General features: G+C 44.1%; 2 protein-coding genes across 2 annotated transcripts in view; one reads left to right on the forward strand and one right to left on the reverse strand.

The window, feature by feature from the left end:
- The window catches only part of TNXB (tenascin XB), an 83,938-nt gene extending 78,276 nt beyond the window's left edge, over nt 1-5,662 (forward strand). Inside the window, exons 34-44 of the mRNA XM_044002257.1 lie at nt 104-226; nt 413-556; nt 1,091-1,210; nt 1,360-1,503; nt 2,470-2,600; nt 2,753-2,885; nt 3,103-3,254; nt 3,389-3,485; nt 3,877-4,038; nt 4,160-4,323; nt 4,621-5,662. Of these exons, the coding sequence (XP_043858192.1) occupies nt 104-226; nt 413-556; nt 1,091-1,210; nt 1,360-1,503; nt 2,470-2,600; nt 2,753-2,885; nt 3,103-3,254; nt 3,389-3,485; nt 3,877-4,038; nt 4,160-4,323; nt 4,621-4,722 (1,472 nt within the window). The 3' untranslated portion in view covers nt 4,723-5,662. The remainder of the gene's footprint in view (nt 1-103; nt 227-412; nt 557-1,090; nt 1,211-1,359; nt 1,504-2,469; nt 2,601-2,752; nt 2,886-3,102; nt 3,255-3,388; nt 3,486-3,876; nt 4,039-4,159; nt 4,324-4,620) is intronic.
- Nucleotides 5,663-6,147: 485 nt separating this feature from the next.
- LOC122754923 (steroid 21-hydroxylase) lies at nt 6,148-10,685 on the reverse strand. The gene is made up of 10 exons (XM_044003354.1): nt 10,487-10,685; nt 10,304-10,393; nt 9,742-9,893; nt 9,312-9,407; nt 9,026-9,127; nt 8,761-8,847; nt 7,260-7,454; nt 6,909-7,087; nt 6,691-6,794; nt 6,148-6,422 (listed from the first exon to the last, which is right to left on the reverse strand). The coding sequence occupies exons 1-10, from the start codon at nt 10,683-10,685 to the stop codon at nt 6,148-6,150; spliced, it is 1,479 nt and encodes a 492-aa protein (XP_043859289.1).
- Between the last annotated feature and the right edge of the window lie 11,281 nt (nt 10,686-21,966).

Raw genomic sequence — 21,966 nt, forward strand, 5'->3', positions numbered from 1 at the left:
GCCCTTTCTAGAGCTAGAAAGGGGTCCCAATCCAACCCAATAACCATTAAGTGCCTACTATGTGTCAGGAATCAGACCTTAACTGCTTTCCTTACTGATTTAGTACTAGAGAGCCCCCGAGACCTCAAGTTCAGTGAGATCCAAGAGAATTCAGCCAAGGTCAGTTGGACTCCACCCCCGAACCGAGTGGATAGTTTCAAAATCTCCTACCAGCTAGCAGATGGAGGTAAACTGCCACCTTATCTACCTTGACTCCATCTTGGCTTCACCTCACTTTCCTTCATCCTCTGCTACCTGTCCCTGGACCCTTCTTCTCCTCCCCTGTAGTCCCTCATTTTCTGTTACCTTCCTTTCCCACACCCCTTTGGTGTCCCAAATGAGCTTCTCTCATCTCCTTCTCTTGTATTTCCAGGGGAGCCACAAAGTGTACAAGTGGACAGCCACACCTGGCACCAACGCCTGGTGGGTCTGACCCCTGGGGCCCGATATGAAGTGACTGTGGTTTCTGTTCGTGGCTTTGAGGAGAGTGAGCCCCTCACCGGCTTTCTCACAACTGGTAAGCTGGATACAGGGGAGGAGAGGGAAGAAAGGGGCCAAAAGGCAGAGAGAGGAGGGAAGGGTCAACAGGAGAGAGGAACAGACAGGAAAGAATGAGAAATATGGAGGGAGACAAAGGAAATGGGAGAGCTCTGGGTGGATGGGAGAGGAGGGAAATTGTGAAATGGGTAAAAAAAGGGGAAGAAATTAAAGAATGAGAAAGATTGGGGCAGCTAGGTGGCGCAGTGGATAGAGCACTGGCCCTGGAGTCAGGAGTACCTGAGTTCAAATCTGGCCTCAGATACTTAACACTTACTAGCTGTGTGACCCAGGGCAAGTCACTTAACCCCAATTGCCTCACTAAAAAAAAAAAAATGAGAAAGATAGTAGGTTCAAACTGGGGAATATCAGGGAAGTGGGCAGAGATGGGAGGAAGGTGAGAGGAGAGAACTGTAAGGAAGATGGGACTAGACAGATAGGCTCAACAGAGATGGAGGAGGAGACAGAGCACAGGGACCAACTCTGTAGCTGTGTCCCTCCTATCCCACCACAGTCCCCGATGGTCCCACCCAGCTTCGAGCATTGAATGTCACCGATGATTCAGCCTTGCTGCACTGGAGTCCCCCTCAGGCCCCAGTGGACAGATATGCCCTTCGGGTCACAGCCCCAGAGGGTGAGTTGAAGAGGCCTACAAAGATACAAAGGAAATTCAGGTTTTGAATGCCTGGATCTCTGAGGGGGAAAGAGCTGATTGGAGAGTGTGGGACTGGACGGCTGGAGATCAAAGAGAAGTGGTAGCTAATTCCTTCCTCTCATCTCTAGTTCCGCCTGTGATGGCCTCAGTTCCAGGAGGTGCTATAGACTTCCCCCTTCATAATCTTCAACTCCGGAAAAACTACACTGCAACCCTTAGAGGCTTCCGGGGCCCGAACATCACCTCCCCTGCCAGCATCACCTTCACCACTGGTATCCCGAGGCCTGGGAAGCAGAAACGGGGAGACTAGAGGGAGGAGGAGGAGGCAGAGGAGGAAGAGGAGGAGGCAGAGGAGGAGGAGGAGGAGGAGGAGGCAAAGGAGGAGGAGGCTGAGGAGGAGGAAGAGGAGGAGGAGGAGGAGAAAGAGGCTGAGGAGGAAGAGGAAGAGGAGGCAGAGGAGGAGGAGGAAGAGGCTGAGGAGGAAGAGGAGGAGGAGGAGGCAGAGGAGGAGGAGGAGGAGGCAGAGGAGGAGGGGGAGGCAGAGGAGGAGGGGGAGGAGGAGGAGGAAGAGGAGGCAGAGGAGGAGGAGGAGGAGGAGGAAGAGGAGGCAGAGGAGGAGGAGGAGGAGGAAGAGGAGGCAGAGGAGGAGGAGGGGGAGGAGGAGGAGGCAGAGGAGGAGGGGGAGGAGGAGGCAGAGGAGGAGGAGGGGGAGGAGGAGGAGGAGGAGGAGGAAGAGGAGGCAGAGGAGGAAGAGGGGGAGGAGGAGGAGGCAGAGGAGGAGGGGGAGGAGGAGGAAGAAGAGGAGGCAGAGGAGAAGGAGGAGGAAGAGGAGGCAGAGGAGGAGGGGGAGGAGGAGGCAGAGGAGGAGGAGGGGGAGGAGGAGGAGGCAGAGGAGGGGGAGGAGGAGGAGGCAGAGGAGGAGGGGGAGGAGGAGGCAGAGGAGGAGGGGGAGGAGGAGGCAGAGGAGGAGGAGGGGGAGGAGGAGGAGGCAGAGGAGGGGGAGGAGGAGGAGGCAGAGGAGGAGGGGGAGGAGGAGGCAGAGGAGGAGGGGGAGGAGGAGGCAGAGGAGGAGGGGGAGGAGGAGGAGGCAGAGGAGGAGGGGGAGGAGGAGGCAGAGGAGGAGGAGGCTCTAATGGGATTTGGCTCTCAGAGAAATGGAGATCAGGAGATCACAGAAAGACACTACTTTATTTCATGGGAATAACAAGAGAAGAATGAGTTTTGCCTTCCTTTCCCAGGACTGGATGCCCCCCGTGACCTGAAGGCCAAAGAGGTCACCCCCCGCTCTACCTTACTCACCTGGACGGAGCCTGAGTCCCCACCTAGTGGCTACTTACTTAGCTACGACACTCCTGGAGGGCAGACTCAGGTATCACCCAGTCGCTCCATCTTGCCAGCCCAGACTCTCGGCCCACATTTGTTTGTCTGTCTCTGTCTCTGTCTCCACTTGGTGACTTTCTCCTTCTGTGAACAGCCGTTTCATTCTCTGCCCACTGACCCCCGCCCCTCCTTCTGCTGTAGGAGATTCTGCTGCCAGGAGGGGTCACATCTCACCGACTGTCTGGCCTTTTCCCTTCCACTCTGTATAATGCTCGGATCCAGGCTGTTTGGGGGGAAAGTCTCACACCACCTGTGCTGACCACCTTTACCACGGGTACCTGGGGCTAGACACTGTAGAAAGAAACCACAGGGACACAGGGGTGGGGTGGCTGACAACAGTCCCCAAGGGGAAATAGAGGGGCAGGGGTGAAAGTAAGCCTGGGGAAATGGAGCAGCCTATGGCTGGTGCTAAGTCCAGAATCCCAGCTGGGTTACCAGTCCTTCCCTTGGTTTTCAGCCTCTTAATGAATCCCGGTCCTCTTCTATCCCAGGTGGACTGAGGATCCCATTCCCCCGGGATTGTGGAGAAGAGATGCAAAATGGGCAAAGCCGCTCCCGTACTACCACCATCTTCCTCAATGGAAACCGTGAGCGGCCACTAGAAGTTTTCTGTGACATGGAGACCGATGGGGGTGGCTGGTTGGTGAGTTGAGGGACATGGGCAGGGGTGGACTCTGGAGACAATATTCCCCTTGCCTAGGGAGAAAAGGGTCCTCCTGACACCTTATGTCCCTTATATAAAAGTTAACTACAATCATTGTTATCCTGTTCCATTAGGTGTTCCAGCGCAGGATGGATGGACACACAGACTTCTGGAGGGACTGGGCAGAATATGCCAATGGATTTGGGAACATCTCTGGGGAGTTTTGGCTGGGTCAGTGTCATTATCCTTGGCTCTGGTCTGAGGGGAGGAGCTGAGGCTTAAGGCTGGGAGAAATGAAGTCTTGGTCTCTGTAAAGGGATGAGTATGCTATCTTTATGATTCTTGGTATTTTTGATCTGTGCTCATCTATATCAAATTATCTTCTGAAGGAGGGGAGAAGAGGAGGGAGGGAGGGAATTTGGAACTCAACATTTTAATAGATGAATATAAAAATTGTGTTTATGTGTAATTGAGAAAAAAATTAATGAAAATTAAATGTTAAAAAGGAGTTGGTGGGGGGATGGTGTGGAGGAGAGGGAGATGAGGAGAGACAAGGTGGGGACAGAACCAGGTATGGAATTTTGGGGCTGGACGTCTGACTGAATGTCCCTTCCCATCCCAGGGAATGAGGCCCTGCATAACCTGACCCGAGCGGGTGATTACTCCATGAGAGTGGATCTCCGTGCTGGGGATGAGTCTGTCTTTGCTGAATATGACTTCTTCACTGTGGACTCTGCTGCAAAGTACTACCGTCTCCACCTAGAGGGTTACCATGGTACTGCAGGTGAGATACCCAGGGCAGTGGGGCAGGGAAGAGGGAGCCAGTCACCATCACACTACGTTTACAAAGAAGTAGACACTTGACCTTCCCCCATACTCTGTTTCTCACACCCCTTTCCCCTCAGGAGACTCCATGAGTTATCACAGTGGCAGTACCTTCTCCACAAGGGACCGAGACCCCAACAATCTGCATATTCCTTGTGCCGTCTCCTATCGGGGCGGTTGGTGGTACCGCAACTGTCACTATGCCAACCTCAATGGACTCTATGGAAGCGTCATTGACCATCAGGTGAGATGGGATAGTGTGAGGAGATGGCCTCTCACGCAGGCCTTTGGGAGGGGAACAGATGCTGAAGGTAGGGAAGGGGAGAGTACCATTGAGTTATGACAATCCGAGGTTCTCTTGCAGAGGGGGGAATAGCATGAAGTCTAGTGTCTAGGGAATAATTGCCAGGAATCCATGAACTCTCATTCATTTGAGCACAAGAGACACCTTGAACAGGCGTTAGGATTAGGGTGAAATGGGGAAGGTGATAACTAGGGAGACCTGAAGATCATGTTGTGATTTCCATCTCCCCTCTCCTAGGGTGTGAGCTGGCATTCCTGGAAGGGCTTTGAATTCTCCATCCCCTTCACTGAGATGAAGCTGAGGCCACGAAGTTATAACTCACCTGCCCAGAGGGCTTGATCCCCATCTTCTGCCCTCTAATCCTGAGATACAAAAAGGAAGACTCCCTGCCCTAGGGGCCCCCCAGAGTGTCCAGCTGCTGCCCCTTACAGGCTTATTTCAGAGAAGAGCCAGGACCCTTATTTTCACACCATCCTCCTTTTCCCCAAAGAGTCAGAGTCATTCTTTGGATTGGTAGAAAATAACTGAAGAGGGGGATTGATGTGATCCTTCTATTCACATTACTTTCTACATTTAGTAACAGTTGCCTCTGAGTGATTTGCTATTAAAACAAAACAAAACCTTCCTCTCCCTGAGACAAAGAAACAGGCCACTTCCATAAAACTTTCAAATCTAAGGGGTTATAGAAAGATATTCTTTGTGATCAGTGGACTTTGTAATCAAAGGTCAGGTGGAAATGATGTCTTGAGGCCTCAAGGTATTCTCAAATTGCAGGTGGGTGAAAGAAGAGAAGGGGAAAGAGTTCTCCAAAGAGCTATGCAGGGGGTCTCAAGGAGGTGGGAGGATGAGAGGTGGCTTCTCACTGGCTCTCCAAGGCAATACAGAGAGATCTGCTGTCTCAGCTCAGCTATTGGGGGGGGGGTGGGATGGGGGAGTGGGGTGACAGTTCAAAACTTCATTTAGGATTTCTGACAAGTATCTGCTTTTAATGTAAAAAGATCCTAGCTCGCATGATGCACATTAGAAATGTTTCCAGGTTTGTTGTTTTTTTAATTCCTAGGCTGAATTCAAGGGTGGCAGGCTTTGTATGGAGATGGGGAAGAGGGTCAGCCTATTCAGTTTATGATGTGAAACCTGTCATACACAAGAGCTGGCTGAGCTGAGCCTTATCCCAATTTTAGAAGCCAGGAGAGATCTTCCTGAGAACTTAGGGATTTAAGAGAAAAGCATGAAATTGAGTAGGTAAGGGGAAAACAAATCATTAAAGTACCCTAAGGAATTTTCCTTGCCTCTTGAGTTGCTTAAGTCAAAGGTTACTTCCAAGGGGGAAATGGGGGGAGAGAAAAGAGAGATCCATCTTTACCTCAGTTTTAAGGAATTAGAGTTTTCCTTTTTATGTTCTACATATGAATGTTAATCTAGAGTTGGTGGTTGGGGGTGGGGGGGGGAGCGGAGGTTGGATTTTCCTATGTGCTTAAGCAGGCAACACCAGCTCTTTGGTTCAGGGACAAAGGTTGGCACTTGGATTTATAACAATCCTTAAATAGCAAACACATCCTTAGATAAACTTCTAACATTCCCCTTTCCAGCCCCCAAAACAAAGCAAATTGCGCCCAGATTCCAGAAAAAAAAATATTCCAGCCAATCGCAAAACACCTTCTTAACCCAAGGGGAAGGAGAAAAGGAGGAGGAGCGCTGTGTATAAAGTGAATAAAGGAGAAACAGTGGTTCAAGGCCTGCATTTAGCCACTTTATTGGTGTATTCTATAGCGGAGAGCCAGACGCTATACCTCCAGCCCTGGCTTGTCGGGGCAGAAGCCGCACCTGAAAGTCTTGAATCCTTGTAATGGACCCAAAGTTGGGCTTCAGAGAAGGCAGTGAGTGGCTGTCCTCAATGACAGGCAGCAGTGTGAAAGCCTGGAGAAGCTGGGCCAGGACCAGGAAGATCTCAAAGCGAGCCAGGGTCTCCCCCAGGCACACCCTGGCACCACAGCTGAACGGGATCCCCAGCGGGCTCAGTTCTGGCTCCAAGAAACGATCTAGAAGGAGAATGGGAGCTTAGAGATGGAGGTGAATCAGGCTCCTAGGCTCCTAGGACCTGAGGAACTGGCCTTGCAGCCTCAGTCCCATGACTGATCCCATCTCTGAAGATAATTCCACCAGGGGACCAAGACTTTGGGCAGCTCCCTAGAGCCCCATACTGGCTCTCCTCTTCCTCTTGGAGTCCAGCATCGCCCCCCCCCCACTCCCATTCAAACCCCAGCTCTCTGCCCACACAACCCCACTCCCTTCCTTGGGCCCCTGTACCAGGCCGAAAGTCATAAGGCTCTGCCCAAATGGTGTCATCATGTTGAGCACCATAAATGTTGGCGATAATCATGGTGTTCTTGGGGATGTCAAAGCCACATATGCTGAGGAAGGACAAAAGAGTTAAAGATGGAAACCTTTGACACAGATAACCCATCCCTCACACCCCTTCTCCACCCTCCCCATGAAGCCCAGCATGAGCAGAAGGAATTAATTACTTGCTGGGCTGTTTGGTACAATGGGGAATAGCCAAAGGTGCTGCAGGCCTCATCCGAAGCACCTCAGAAATAGTGGCATTGAGCAGGGGGAACCGGACTTTGTCTCGATAGTTGGGATGACTTCCTGAAATACTTGACCCCAGCTCTTGATCCAATTCTTCTTGAAGCCGCCTCTGTATCTAAGGGAGGGAGGGGAGCTCTCAAGTTCTTTTCTTGCTGGGCTCAGTCCTAATCTACATCTCCCCCAGGGCCTCCCATCTTTGGAGTCTAGCTACAGCCCCAGTGCCTCCCCAATCGGTATTCTCCATCCCCCTCCCTAGCCTTTGAGAGCCTAGTCCTCTGGGGCCGCACCTCTGGGTGGTGAAGCAGGAAGGCCACTGTCCAGCTGAGGGTGACTGCTGTGGTGTCCGTGCCCCCGATGAATAAATCCACCAAGCTCATTTGCACATGTTCCTCCGAAAGCTGATCCGGTCCCTGTCCTTGCTCCCTTAGCTTTTGTAGCATATAATCAGTTAAATCCCGAGTCTGCCCTTCCACCATTGTCTCCTGGGGGAAGGCAAAGAGAGAGAAAGTCACTCTGGGGAGTGGATAAGGGTGAGGGTATTGAGCAAAAACTCCCCTTGGTGAAAATGGATGAATACCACTCTCTACACAGGAATTTTTGTTTCATCCCTCTTATCTGGGAGCTTAATGGTTCTTAAATCCCCTCTTTTCATGGGGTTGGAGTCTCAGCTCTGCAACTCACTTCATGACACTATCACTTCATGTCACTGAGGCAGCAGCTCCTAAGCCCAACCATTTAGCTGTCATCACCAAAAGTCATCCCACCACTCATTCAGTCCCCCATCACACATTTCTCTTCATTCACTGGGGTACAGAAGAGGCTTTTCCCTACAGAGTCTATTAGCAGTTTAGAGAGGACACAGAATCAGCTCTAGCATCTACCTGCGTTCAAATCCCAATTCAGAAATCACCTGTGTGACTTTGGGCAAGCCATTTTACTTCCAAAGACCTCAGTTTTGTCAGCTGTAAAATGAGAGGATTGAAATAACTAGCTTTTAAAGTCCTGTCTAGCTCTAGCTCTATGGTATTAAAGGTATATAAAAATATACAACTTAAGGGATGTTCCATAAAGATTTTTTTTTTTTTGCAGGGCAATGAGGGTTAAGTGACTTGCCCAGGGTCACACAGCTAATAAGTGTCAAGTGTCTGAGGTTATATTTGAACTCAGGTCCTCCAGAATCCAGGGTCAGTGCTATCCACTGCGCCACCTAGCTGCCCCCTCCATAAATATTTAATTACAGAATCCCAGGATACTATTCTAGGACCCCACCCTAAAATGACCATGTTGGGTAAGCCTTGGTATCAGTGGTGTATCTCTGTGGTATCAGTAATTTTGTTTCTGGGAGGATCAGAGTCTTATTTAAGGTTGAAAGGGACCAAATCATCTAATCCAACTCCTACAGATGAGAAAATTGTATGTAGCCCAGTGTAGTGATTTCCCATGGGAACATGGTCTGTTGCAGATCTAGAGCCTAACCATTATCCCATACACCAGTGTTTCCCTCTTTATTCCCCATAACCAAGCTCCTCTAGGTAGTCCTTCCAATTTTAGGGGAAGAATTTCCTGTGGCCAAGATGCTTTTGTATTCTTGACAACATTAGCATATCTCCTACCCTCTCAGATTAAGCTGCAGTAGCATCCCAGGACATAACACAAAGCAAGGGTCATTTCTTCATAAACTCCGCTTTAGTGTATGGTAGGGAGGAGAGAGGAGAGAAACCTGCCTGGCAATCAGTGAAGGGAAGAATTCGTGCCAACCAGCAACCTCATAGAACATAATTCCTTTACCTTGTGCCATTTCACTTGCTTCTCCACAATCATGTCCCGTGTCTTTATTATCTGCTTCAGCTTCCTGAGACCTGGGTTGGGGAAAAACTGGAGAAAGGAAGTAATTGTGCTCTCCTTCTCCTAACTCCTTCCTCACTGCCGGGGAAGGAAGTTGGTGCAGCCCTTCCAAGATCTAGATATTTTATCCTTTTGCTGAAGACATAAATCCCTCTCAGCCCCTGGCCCACCCGCCAGGTCCCTAGGGTTTGTATTCCAGCTACCTTACCCTGAGAAAGGGGAGCAAGTCCACAATCTGGACTTGCCAAGAGTCCCAGGCCATCATCAATTCCTTGACACAGTTTTTAACTTCCTGAATTGAAGATTCTTTCTGTCAAAAAAGGAGGAGAATCCCATTGTTCAGACTCCCTCTGATCTCTCATGGTAGAGTCTGGGTGGTGGCCAAGAGAAGTAGAAAGGAGAGTGATATTGGGAAGAGACAGAAGTAGGAAGATAGGATTAAGGGGAAATTACCAGAGGGTACCTGAGGAAGGGAACAGTACTGAATAACTAACCTTTTCCCCAAAAGTGAGGAAGGAGATGACTCTACAAGTGAAATTGGAGAACTCTTCAGATATGCTCACAGGAGAGCCAGCCTGGGCAAGAAGCTTCTGTGGGATGAAGGGGAATTAAGAAGATCAGAGGGGGGCAACTGGGTGGTTCAGTGGATAGCACACTGGCTCTGGAGTCAGTAGAACCTGAGTTCAAATCCAGCTTCAGACACTTGACACTTCTAGCTGCATGACCCTGGGCAAGTCACTTAACACTTATTGCCCTCCAGAAATTATTTTTTAATTTAAAAAGAAGAAAAAAAAGAAGGTGAAAGGGGGCCCTGTTACTATTGCAATAAGCAGAGGGGTGACAAGGGAGAAGTTATAGATGGAGAAAACCAGAGGGCAGAATGAAGTCTTGGAGCTCAGGCTAAGCAGAAAGCAGTTTTCTCACCTTCAACAAGTCCTGTACCATCTGCTCCACAATAGAATCCATGTTTTTCTGGGCATACAGAAGAGCAGAACGGACCAGTTTCCTTTGAGCCTTCCAGAGTGGCGTGTAATCCCCTAGAGACAGGTCACAGCTATCCTTGTTTGCCAAATGGGCTGGGGAGATGGAAAGGATGGAATTGAAAAACCCTAGAATCTAGAAATCTAGAAGCCCAGGCCCAAACGTTCTGCTTCTACCAGACCCTGCTTCCTTGGGAGTAAATAGACAGCTCAGGGGCAGCTAGCTGGTGCAGCGGATAAAGCACCGGCCCTGGATTGAGGAAGACCTGAGTTCAAATCTGGTCTCAGAAACTTGACACTTACTAGCTGTGTGACCCTAGGCAAGTCACTTAACCCTCATTGCCCTAAAAAAAAAAAAAAAGAAAAGAAAGAAATAGACAGCTCAAATATACAGCTGCTAGTCCTCAGCTCTATCACTTTTTTCCCAAATTGGGATACCTTCTACAACCTTATCCCATTCCGCCAGCCCTTACTACAATAAGGAATACAAAAGATCTTTCCCTCACCAGAGAATGTTTGGGGTCTCCCGGAAAAATCCATCCATTTCTTGATGAAGGCCTCCTCAATTGCTTGTTTGGAGTTCAGCACCACCACATCTAAAGGAGAGAAAAGGACAATTTCAAAGAAAAGTTTCTTGAGTTCCAGGGAGACCTAGGGGACCCTCCAGACAGAGAAGGCTCTCTTCTTACCTTGCATCCCCAGGTGAAGCCGATAGAGTGGCCCATATTTCTGTGCAAGGCTCAGCAAATGGCTTGGAAGATCAGCTTGAATTAAATGGAAAAATCCAGGGACTAGAGGTGGGAAATGATGGGGGTACAGGGTCAGCTGCATCCATAGCCACCCTAGGGCAGCTAGCAGGACCAGCAGAAGTACCACAGAAAGCAGCATAGCACAGGAAAGCAAAGAAGAGAGGGAAGCAAGAGGCCAAATATAACCTCCACTGAACTTCTTCCCTCCTCCCCTTGGGCATCATCTATCCCCTTGGCCTTGAAGTGTCTTTAGGACTAAGATATATTCCTTCTGTCCCCAACCCAAGCCCTCAATATCCCTCCCTATCCTGGACTTCACTGTCAAACAATTCTCCAGGAACCTCTGTAACCAATCTCACTTCATTAGCCTTGGAGGGCCATCAATCAATCAAGAATAGAACACAGAGTCCTTGAATCCAGCTTCTAGTTTGCATCTCAGCTCAGCTTGTGTAATGGCAGAGAAATGGGCATCCCTACCATCTCCATAATTTCCCTCCTTTACTTTCTCTGCCCACTTCCAGCCCCCTCCAGTGAGTACAGAATTAACCCCAAGTGGCATAGTCAACACAAAGAAATATTTTGCTGATCCTTCAAATGGAGATAACCATAGAGATCCTATCTAGCTCCTGGGGTTGTCCTGAGAAATAATAGCTATGAAAGGGCTCTTTGGAAGAAGTTAAAATGCAGAAATCACAATATAAAGAAACTGAATACTGGATAATTAGAATGACCAAGTTTGGCCCCATAGAAGAGTTAAGAAATATCACCTCCCCCCACCCCCACCCCATTCTTTGAGTGGGAGACTATAACTCTGGAATATTACTATAGCCCATTAGATATGGCTGAAATATTGGTTGATTTGACTAAACTACTTTTTTCTGTTTCCATTTTGTTCTTTATTCTAAGGGAGGGTCCAAACAGTAGGGAAAGAAAGGGGGTCCATCTATTAAGAAAGAAAGAAAGAAAGAAAGAAAGAAAGAAAGAAAGAAAGAAAGAAAGAAAGTGGGGAAGAAAGGAAGGAAGAAAGAAAAAGAAAGGAAGGAAGAAGGAAGGAAGGTTAAATCACAGAATATAAAGATTCACAGATACCCAGAATGTCAGCACTATAAGGGGGATTAGAGACCATATAGTCCAATTCTTCGCTTAATTAAATGTCAATAATACCTTCTTTTTTGTTCAGGAACTTTCTAGAATCCACCCTTCTTCCCACTACCCATAACAGTATTTGTCTCACACATCCCTTACAAACTCTAAGAATTACATATAGGGGCAGCTAGGTGGCCCTGGATTCAGGAGGACCTGAGTTCAAATCCAGCCTCAGACACTTAACAATTACTAGCTGTGTGACCTTGGGCAAGTCACTTAACCCTCATTGCCCTGCCAAAAAAAAAGAATTACATATAATTCCTACCCACATAAAAGAGAGGGCCACCTGGTCACCCCCACCCACCCACCCAAATTTGGACAAGGACAGGAATAAAAATAATACAGCTATTCAGAGATTTGTAGCTTTCTTTCTCTCAAATAACCATGAAAGATGGGCTGGACAGTTATTATTCCCCCAGTCTTCCAGATGAGGAGCCTGAAGCTATGTCAGATTAAGGAGGGTCACTTGTGTAGGGTTAGTTATTATTAAAGCCATGACTAGAACTCAAGTCTTCCACGGCCAAAGCCAAAATTAGTCTTCCATCAGAGCTCTCCTCCTGACTCCTTGGTAGAATTCTGGATCTTCTGGCCTATAGCCCCTACTCAGATAATCAGGAAGCTTCCTGTCTGACAGTACCCCCATGTACTGTAACCAATTCCCGAGGCTTAAAGAATGAACAAGCTTATTTATAGGTTAATGAAAACAAACAGAATTCTTCTTAGAAGCTGTGGGTTATTAAGTCTTTTTTTTTTCTGGGGGGGGGGAAGGCATTACTAGGAGAAGCATGTATGTAACTCCTTGCCTCCATCTTCTAGGCATTTTAGGAAGTCACCTCTGACATTGTCCAGCTGAAATAATAGAGAATAAAAGGATGATTGGGGAGAATGTGGGGGTACACTCCTGTGCCCTATAGATTTGGGAATGGAATCATCCTCTAGAGAATCTGGTTCCTGTAGACACTGGCAGACTTCTTAAGTGTGAGGCTTGGTGCTGTGGAAATTATACAAAGGAAAACGTCATAAAAAGAAAAACCACTCTAGCCAGGAGGTAGTTTTTGAACTGAGTGTTCTTCTATATAGGCTAGTGGTAAGATATTTATTTCCCTGAGAAATGAATTCATCAGATGTCTGGTCTTCTGGTCAAAACCAGCTCCTTTTACCACCTCAAAAAGAAAAAAAAATGGCAAATACAAGGAAAAGACTGACAATTGAAAAAAGGAAAATAAAAGTAAAGTCTTAAAAGTAACTCCAATGGTCCTATCTTTGATCTTTCCATCACCTGCAAATATACCAACTCCATGTTCAAGAATTATGAAATCCCTTTATCTAAGCATAATCTATTGGCTTTTCACCTATCCAGCTGCCTTCCCTGACAAAACCGTCCACACTGCAACCTCCAATCCCTCAATTCTTTCTCAGGTCATCACCCCTGCATCAGCCCCTCTCCCCTCTTTTTCCCATCTTGAACCTTTGGTGAACCAATCTATTTCTACATTGTCCTCTTCTCTTGAATCCCTAGCTCCCTTATAATTTTGCTAATCATGCCCTGCCAAGCCTGTCTCGGCTCACTCCCACCTTTGGGGAGATGTCACCTTTGCTTTGGCACACATGCTGAGAAAAGAATGTACCCATTCTGAATGAGTCTACAGCAAATTTATGTTATACAACCTCAACTGGGCCCTCACTGTTGCTAGGCAATGCTACTATACCTCCCTTATCTCACTCTCCATTGTGACTCTTCCAAACCTTTTCATCTCTCCTCAAACGTCCTGGCTCCTTCTCCCCTCACCCTCTCAGCTGAGAATCTTGATTCATCTTCTACAGAAAAAATGAGGCTGTTCACCATGAGCTCCCCCTTCCCCCCCTTCCATGTTTTTTATCACTCAAGTGCCTTCTACCAATCTTCCTCCTTCACCTTGGTCACACATGATGACATAGCCTTACTCCTTACTCAGACTAACCCCTCTACCTGCTCAAACAATCCCATTCCATACTATTTCCTCCAACAAAATGTTCCCTCTGTCACTTATTTTCAGTCTCTCCCTATTTTCTCACTCATTTACTATTGCCTACAAACATGCCCATCTCCCCCATTATTAAAAAATCCTCACCATTTTTCCAGCCCTGCTAACTCTCATCCTATTTCTTCTGCCGTATGTAATTAAACTCCTTGAAAAAGTCACTCTCTCTCCTCTCACTCTCTCTTATAATCTTAAAACCCCTTATAATCTGACTTTATCATTCCACCTGGACTCCTCATTATCTCTCACCTCATTCCCCCCCCCCCCACCACCTTATCCAAATTGTTGCCAAGGCCTGTTGATTTCACCTTTGCAACATTTCTCAAATATGTCCCCTTCTCTCCTCTAACATTTCTGCCACTCTGGTACAGCCCCTTATCCCCTCAAACTTTGATTATTGCAGTAGCCTGCTGGTGGGTCAGCCTGCCTCAAGTCTCTCACTACTCTAATCCACCCTCCATTTAGCCACCAGTGATTTACCTAAAGTTCAGGTCTGACCATGTCACCCTCCCTACTCAATAAACTTCAATGGCTCCCTATCACCTCCAGGATCAAATACAAACTCCTTTGGCATTCAAAGCCCTTTATAACCTAGTCTTCTCCTATTTTTCCAGTCTTACTCCCCAACAATACTCTTTAATCCCATGACACTGGCCTCTTTTCTGTTTTCTGTTTCACAAATAAGAAACTCCATCTCTCAACTCTAGGTATTTTCTCTGGCTGTCCCCCATGCCTGGAATGTTCTCCCTCCTCAACTTCACCTACTGACCTCCCTGGCTTCCTTTCAGTCCCAACTAAAATCCCATATTTTACTGTTAGACTTTCCCTCTTAATTCTAGTATCTTCTCTCTATTAATTATTTCCTGTGTATCCTGTATATAGCTTTTTTGAACATATTTGTTTAATTGTTGTCTTTCCCATTGGATCATGAGCTACTTGAACTGACTTTTGTCTCTTTTTTTGTTTGTTTTTTATCCCCAGCACTTAGCATAGTGTCTGGCATATAGTGGATGCCTAATAAATTTTTATTGATTGATGGATGGATGGAAAAAAGAAGAAACAATAATGACTGCACTATCAACTCCCCAAGCCCCTTGCCCTTTATCCCCTATGCAGGCTTTGCAGAGAGAGCATTGGGCTCTGACTGTCTGCTATCAGCTTAAAGCTTCCTAGCACCAACCCAAGCCACCACACTGAGAGGACTCTAAATGACAATGGCTCCAACAGCTGTAGAGTCAAAAAAAGTTTTGAAGTAATAACATGTGAGGGGCAGCTAGGTAGTGTACTGGATAAAGCACTGGCCCTGGATTCAGGAGGACCTGAGTTCAAATCTGGTCTCAGACATTTGACACTAGCTGTGTGACCCTGGGCAAGTCACTTAAATTGCCCTGCTAAATAAATAAACAAAAAACCAAACTAATTAATTAATTAATTAATAAGCAAAGAAACAAATAAATAAAAGTAGATGGATAGATAGATAAATGAATGAATGAATGAATGAATGGATAGGTAGATAAATAAATAAGTAAATGAATGAATAAACAAATGAATGAACAAACAAATAAATAAGTGAATAGATAAATAGATAGTTAAATAAATAAATAGATGAATGAATGAATGAAGTAATAAATACTCAGATAAATAAATAAGTGACATGTGAGAAGGACCTTCATTAGCCACCTCTAGCAGAGTTGCTTCTCAACAGTGTTTTAACCAGATTCCCCTGTCCTTTTTTTTTTTTTTTTTTGGTGAGGCAATTGGGGTTAAGTGACTTGCCCAGGGTCACACAGCTAGTAAGTGTTAAGTGTCTGAGGCCGGATTTGAACTCAGGTCCTCCTGACCCCAGGGCCGGTGCTCTAGCCACTGCACCACCTAGCTGCCCCTCCCTGTCCTTTTTGAAAATTAAAATGCATATTAATAACATTACTAAGGTAGCAAGATATTAAATAATCTTACAAAAATGAGCATCCTTTCTGTATATTGACAACAAAACTCAGCAGGAGGAGACTAAAAAAGAAATTCCACTCAAAATAACCACGAAATGCACAAAATATTTGGAAGTCAATTAATAAAAAGATAACAATAATTAAATAATACTCACTCTCAAGGATATTTTACCAGGGAAGATAGCACATGTATATATAAGCAGATACAACATAAAAGATAAATACAGGACAGTTAGTGAGATGGTGCATTCACTATCACTTGAAGTGATCAGGAAAGGTATTATGTAGAAGTTAGTGATTGGGCTGCATCTTGGAGGAAGTGGGATGTTCTACTAGAGAAAATAAATGAAGGCAAATAATTACAGAGAGAAATACATAACAAAACTATATATTTGATGACCTTCATATACATTGTGAAAGACAGTTTTAGGAAGGTTTAGAGAAATCTAACAAAAAAAGATAAACAAGAAAGTTAAGGACCTCCATAGAAGTTTAGAACTATTAGGTATTACAGAGCATTTACAATTATTTAATGGAAATAAAAGGGAATATACATCATCTCAATTGAGTGTAGCACAAACTATGTGCTAGGGTATTAAAACCTCACAAACAAATATAGAAAAACAGAAATATTAAACACATGATTTAGTGACCACAATGCAATAAAATTATAGTCAATAAAGGGCATCTGAAGAATAAATTCATACTTAAAGAAGATTAAATGATTTGATTTGAATGAATATGTGTCAAAGAAAAAAAATTGAAACAATAGATAATTTCATCAAAGAAAAGGACAACTAGAGAATATACTAAAACTTTTATGATGCAGCCAAAGCAGTCCTAAAGGTAAATTTATCTCTATAGACACTTTCATCAACAAAAGAAAATAAATGACTAAATTAGACATTCAACTGAAAAAACTAGAAAAGCAATAAATCAGAAACCTAAATATCAAAATAGAAATGCTAAACATCAAAGATGATATTAACAAAATTAAAAGAAAAACTTTTAAATTGATAAGTAAAATTAAAATCTAATTTTTTAAAATAATAATAAAATACAAATGCCATTAGCTCATTTATTAAAATAGAGGAAAACTAGGGGGCAGCTAGGTGTCGCAGTGGATAAAGCACCAGCCCTGGATTCAGGAGGACCTGAGTTCAAATCTGGACTCAGACACTTGACACTTGCTAGCTGTGTGACCCTGGGCAAGTCACTTAACCCTCATTGCCCTCCCCCCCCAAAAATAATAATAAATTGTGTTTAAAAAAGAAAAGAAAAGAAACTAATTGTGTGATCCTGAGCAAATCCCTTATATCTCCCTTAGGGTTTTTTGGTACCCTTACCTCACAGTGTTATTGTCAAGATCAAGTAATATATTATCCCTTACTTTCAGTGATAGTTTCCACAATGCTCACAGTCATGAGAAAAGGGAATATGACAAGTGTTTTTCTTATGATTCTTATTAGTGGATAGTTCAACTGGACCTTTTCAACATTTGTCATGACCACTGAACCCTTTCTTCTAACCCTCTAATTTAAACCTATGTGACAGCAAGAACTGAATCGCTCACTTTGGATATATGCTGGTTGAGTTCTGGGTTCCTGTGCTTCCTCAATGTCTCTGGGGTTTTTTCCACTGATTCTGAACCAAGATAATGCTGTTGGGTCAACTTTGAGAGATACTGGAGCAGCTGCAGTCATGCTCAGGATACCAAAACAGCTTTTATTTGTTTTGTTTTGGTTTTGGGTTTTGCGGGTGTAACGATTGGAATGACGCCACCTGCTGGAGACTTACTGTAGAAGAGTTCCGCCCATGAAGCGAAGGTCTTTGAGGGCAAAACCAGGAGTCTTTTCTTTGGAAAAGGAAGTGACGTGGGCTAGTGGGAGGAGGAAGGAAGAGACTGGTGCTCAGTCTCGCTCTCTTTCCTGAGGACGCTGGTGGAGAGTGGAGCTAGAAATGCTCTCTCCCTTTAATAGATAGAAATCTAGGCCTTTCTCTCTCTCTTTATCAAATTCTTATTCTCCTTAATAAATGCTTAAAAGTCTAACTCTTGCTAAAGCTTATAATTTATTGGCGACCACTCATTAGATATTTTAGACAGTTTAGCTAGAATTTTAGCCCTTAACACGGGGCAATAAGGGTTAAGTGACTTGCCCAGGGTCACACAGCTAGTAAGTGTCATGTGGCTGAGGTTGGATTTGAACTCAGGTCCTCCTGAATCCAGGGCCAGTGCTCTATCCACTGTGCCAACCTAGCTGCCCCAAAACAACTTTTAAGACAAGAGTCAGAAGCTTTGGAGTTAACTAATCAGCAGGGGCCATGAGATGACGTCAAGGAGAAGCTCATGGCCAAGAATCTCCACTTTGAAGGCATGTTCAAAGAGGAGCTACTGACGTCTATTTTCTGAAGGCTGAGCTAGCTAAATTAACCTTTGACATTTTTGCAATGCTAGTGGGTATTTAATGTCATTCTCTCTCTCTCTCTCTCTCTCTCTCTCTCTCTCTCTCTCGTGTGTGTGTGTGTGTGTGTGTGTGTGTGTGTGTGTTTGAAAAGCTCAGAATAAACAGGATCATGTGTTGAGGGGAGAAGGCAGTGGAGAGAGGGGGAAGAAACAAATTTGTAGAAAATAGGAAGCTACCAAGAAAAAAACAATACTTCATTTGGGTTAGGATGAGCATTGCCATAATTTTGGAAACAGATCTCAGCAGTTTACAGGTATAAGGAAGGCAAAACAGTGACAGGCAGCAAATTGCCTGTGTAGGTAGAGTAACAGTAATAGTAATAGTAATAGTAATAGTAATAGTAATAGTAATAGTAATAGTAATAGTAATAGTAATAGTAATAGTAATCATCATCCTGTTGTTTCCCAACAGAAAACTCTTTGCTTCTAAATTGATTATTGTCAGGGGAAATAGCTTTAAGGTATATCCTGGAAAGATGATAGTGCTTTTGCTTTAAGGGGAGGCAACTTTCCCTGGAGAGTTTACTTATAAATATTAGCCTAGGTTCTGGGAGAGAAAAACTTCACATAGAAAGCTAGTATAAATATGTTATGCATTCTCTGGCAAGCTATATGTGTTTCCCTTCACAGTTTACCTTACAAATAACCTAAATCACAAGCTTGTACAAAAACCAGACTAAACTTTATGGAATGCAATGCAGATTTATCATTTAGCTGGCATGAATAAAGGGAACAATTCAGATTTGCACTCCTGCCAATTAAACTCCCTCACTAGATATACTTTGCATTCCTATCATTTTAAGGAAAGTAACAGGAAAGCAACATAATGTATTTAATTTTCCATGTGATGCTTGAAGCCATTAGGATTATAAAGGGACACCTGTCTCTTCTCCCATTAGAGGCAGCTGGTGGCACAGGGGATAGAAATCCAGGCCTGAAGTCAAAAAGACCCAAATTCAAATATGACCTCAGACATTTAGTGTCTAGACAAGTTATTTAACCTACCTGCCTCTCTTCCACAACTGTAAAAAGAGGACAGTAATAATAAATGCCTCTTAAGGTTGTTGTGAGAATCAAATGAGATAATATTTATAAAGACACTTGGCATAACACATACTAGATATGCAATAAATGCTTATTCCCTTCCCTTATTATAACGTAAATATGTCATTATTCTTTGACCCCTTTCAATTGTTCAAATGTATTTACTCTTCTAAGTTTCTCTTAGTTTTTGTATTTAAATTTCAAAGTTTCTACTTAGCTCTGATGCTTTCATTATGAATGCTTGAAAGTCATTTATTCCATGAGTGACAATAGAGATTTGGTTTCAGAGCAAAGAAGACCTAGGTTCCGTTCCTGTTTCTGACACATACTGGCTGTGAGACTCTCAGAAAGTCATTTAATATTAGTGCTCTAAATAAGCTCTCTAAGATTGTAAATTACAATAAAAATGTTAGCACTGGTAGTGGGCCCAAGCCTTATCCCTAAAGGGATAGGATTAGGAATATAACTAGACTCTTATTCTTATAGGGCAAGTTATTCTTTGGGGGGGGGGGGACAGGGCAATAAGGGTTAAGTGACTTGCCCAGATTCACACAGCTAGTAAGTGTCAAGTGTCTGAGCCTGAATTTGAACTGAGGTCCTCCTGAATCCAGGGCCGGTGCTTTATCCACTGAGCCACCTAGCTGCCCAGGGCAAGTTATTCTTGATTGTAAAGTTTTACCTTTTGCCTTTTAAAATATCATGTTCCAAGATTTCTTTTCCTTATAGTAGTATAAACCAAGTCTTATATAATCCTAACTATGGTTCCTTGGTACTTGAATTCTTTCTTTCTAGATGCTTGTAATATTTTTTTCTTCTAACTGAAAGTTCTACATTTTGGCTAGGATGTTTTGGGGGTTTTCTTTCAGGAGGTGACTGGTTGGTTCTATTTTCACTTTTCTCTCTGATTAGAAAAAAATCAGGAAAGTATTCATTTATGGTATCCAGGTGCTTTTCTGGTCATGGTTTTCAGGCAGTTTGATAATTCTCCAATTGTCTTTCCTTAACCTATTTTCTAGATCGGTTATTTTCAATAGTTGATAATTTATATTTTCTTCTATTTTTCAATCTTTTTATTTTGATCTACTATTTCTCACCTCATGGAGTAACTGAGTTCTGTTTGGTTCATTCTGATTTTTAGGCTTTTTATTATCCTTCCAATTTATTTTCCTCCAGAGTACTTAATTTTTTTTCTTCTTGCAACTGTAACAATTGGAATGACACCACCTGCTGGAGACTTACTATAGAAAAGCTGCACCATGAGGTGAACATCTCTGAGGGCAAGACCATGGGTCTTTTCTTTGGCGTCAGGAAGTGACGTTTGCTGGTGGGAGGAGGAAGGGGGAGCTAGGCGCTCTGTCTTGCTCTCTTTCCTTGGGACTCTGGTAGAGAGCGGAGCTAGAAATGCGCTCTCCCTTCAATAGATAGATGAATCAGGCCTTTCTCTCTCTCTTTACCAAATTCTTATTCTCCTTAATAAATGCTTAAAAGCCTAACTCTTACTAAAGCTTATAGTTTATTGGCGACCACTCATTAGATATTTTAGACAGACTAGCTAGAATTTTAGCCCTTAACAGATGGCAACCGCGAAAGGGACCTTAAGGACCCTCCCACCCTCCCTAGTTTGGCCACAAGCCAGCTAATTTGGTGGACTTTCCAAATAACCCCCCCCCCCAGATTTTTCCCTTTGCCTAATTCCCCTTAAAGCCTTTAAGCCTCTAAAAGCCTTGTTTTAAAGAGAAAAAGCCAGTCCAGTTTAAAGGGCAACATATTTGAATATCTTGCTTTCCCTTTGATTTTTTGGATTTTTCTCATTGGAACGTGTTGGGGTAGCATATTGTCCCAACTTAAACATCTAACTTACTTAATATTCCTTCATTGTGTTATCAGTTTCCTCCTCATTCACATAGCAAAAAACTTTTGGTATAATGGCATGGGTGTGACTCTCCACTGAGAATGTGTTTAATATTAGTAGAAATTTTATAACTGCAGTTGAAATAAATTCTAATACCATACTCATGATAGTTCACATAACTACAAATCTCATTATTATTACTATCATTGTTGTAATATGGAAAGAGATTAAAGGTATACCATGTGGTGAGAGAGACACTAAGATAGCTCCCTCTGCTGGAGATAACCCAGCTTCAGAAACAGATATTGGCCAGTCTTTAGAATCAGATCAGTAGAAACTGCTCTCCCTGCAGGAAGCTATAGAACATAGTAAAAAAGAAGTGCCAATCCAAGTTAGAAAACATAACCCCTTTAAACCAGGTGACTTGAGTGCATGGAAATCAATCTTCCCTAGTTTTGAGAAACATCCAAACATTGTAATTTCACAGTTAAGGACTATATTTAATACATATCAACCCACTTGGGCTGATGTTACTTGCCTTATGGAAACTTTACTGTCCCCAACTGAGATTACAGATATTATCTCAGCAGGAAATGCCCTTGTTGCAAGGGTCAGGCCATTATGGCGTGGCCTCTAAGGGATCTGGAGTGGAATTATAATAATGACAGGGAATTCCAAGAATTAAAAGACGCTAAGGAAACACTTCTGAAGGGAATGGAATCTTGCTCTAGAAAACCCAAAAACTGGATGAAATTTATAAGTGTATTTCAGGAGGCTAACGAAAGACCAAGCAGATTTTATGATAGGCTTTGTGAGGCCGCCAGGCGATATACCAGACTGGATCCAATTGATTTAAGAGATTCTTATATTGTCCTCAACACGTTTATTTGTAATTCACTGCCAGAAATACGCAAATATTTTCTGACGCAATGCCCAGATTGGAGGAC

Source organism: Dromiciops gliroides, chromosome 4 (assembly GCF_019393635.1).
Source record: "Dromiciops gliroides isolate mDroGli1 chromosome 4, mDroGli1.pri, whole genome shotgun sequence".
NCBI classification, from domain to species: Eukaryota; Metazoa; Chordata; class Mammalia; order Microbiotheria; family Microbiotheriidae; genus Dromiciops; species Dromiciops gliroides.

What these genes read in the sequence shown, in the direction of transcription:
- LOC122754923 (XM_044003354.1), bottom strand. Translation starts at nt 10,685, where the DNA reads ATGCTGCTTTCTGTGGTACTTCTGCTGGTCCTGCTAGCTGCCCTAGGG. An exon ending in TCCTCACTTTTGGGGAAAAG is followed by an intron (nt 9,128 to 9,311) that starts GTTAGTTATTCA and finishes CTTTTTTGACAG; the next exon opens with AAAGAATCTTCAATTCAGGA. An exon ending in AGCAAGTGAAATGGCACAAG is followed by an intron (nt 7,455 to 8,760) that starts GTAAAGGAATTA and finishes GCCTTCCCCCAG; the next exon opens with GAGACAATGGTGGAAGGGCA.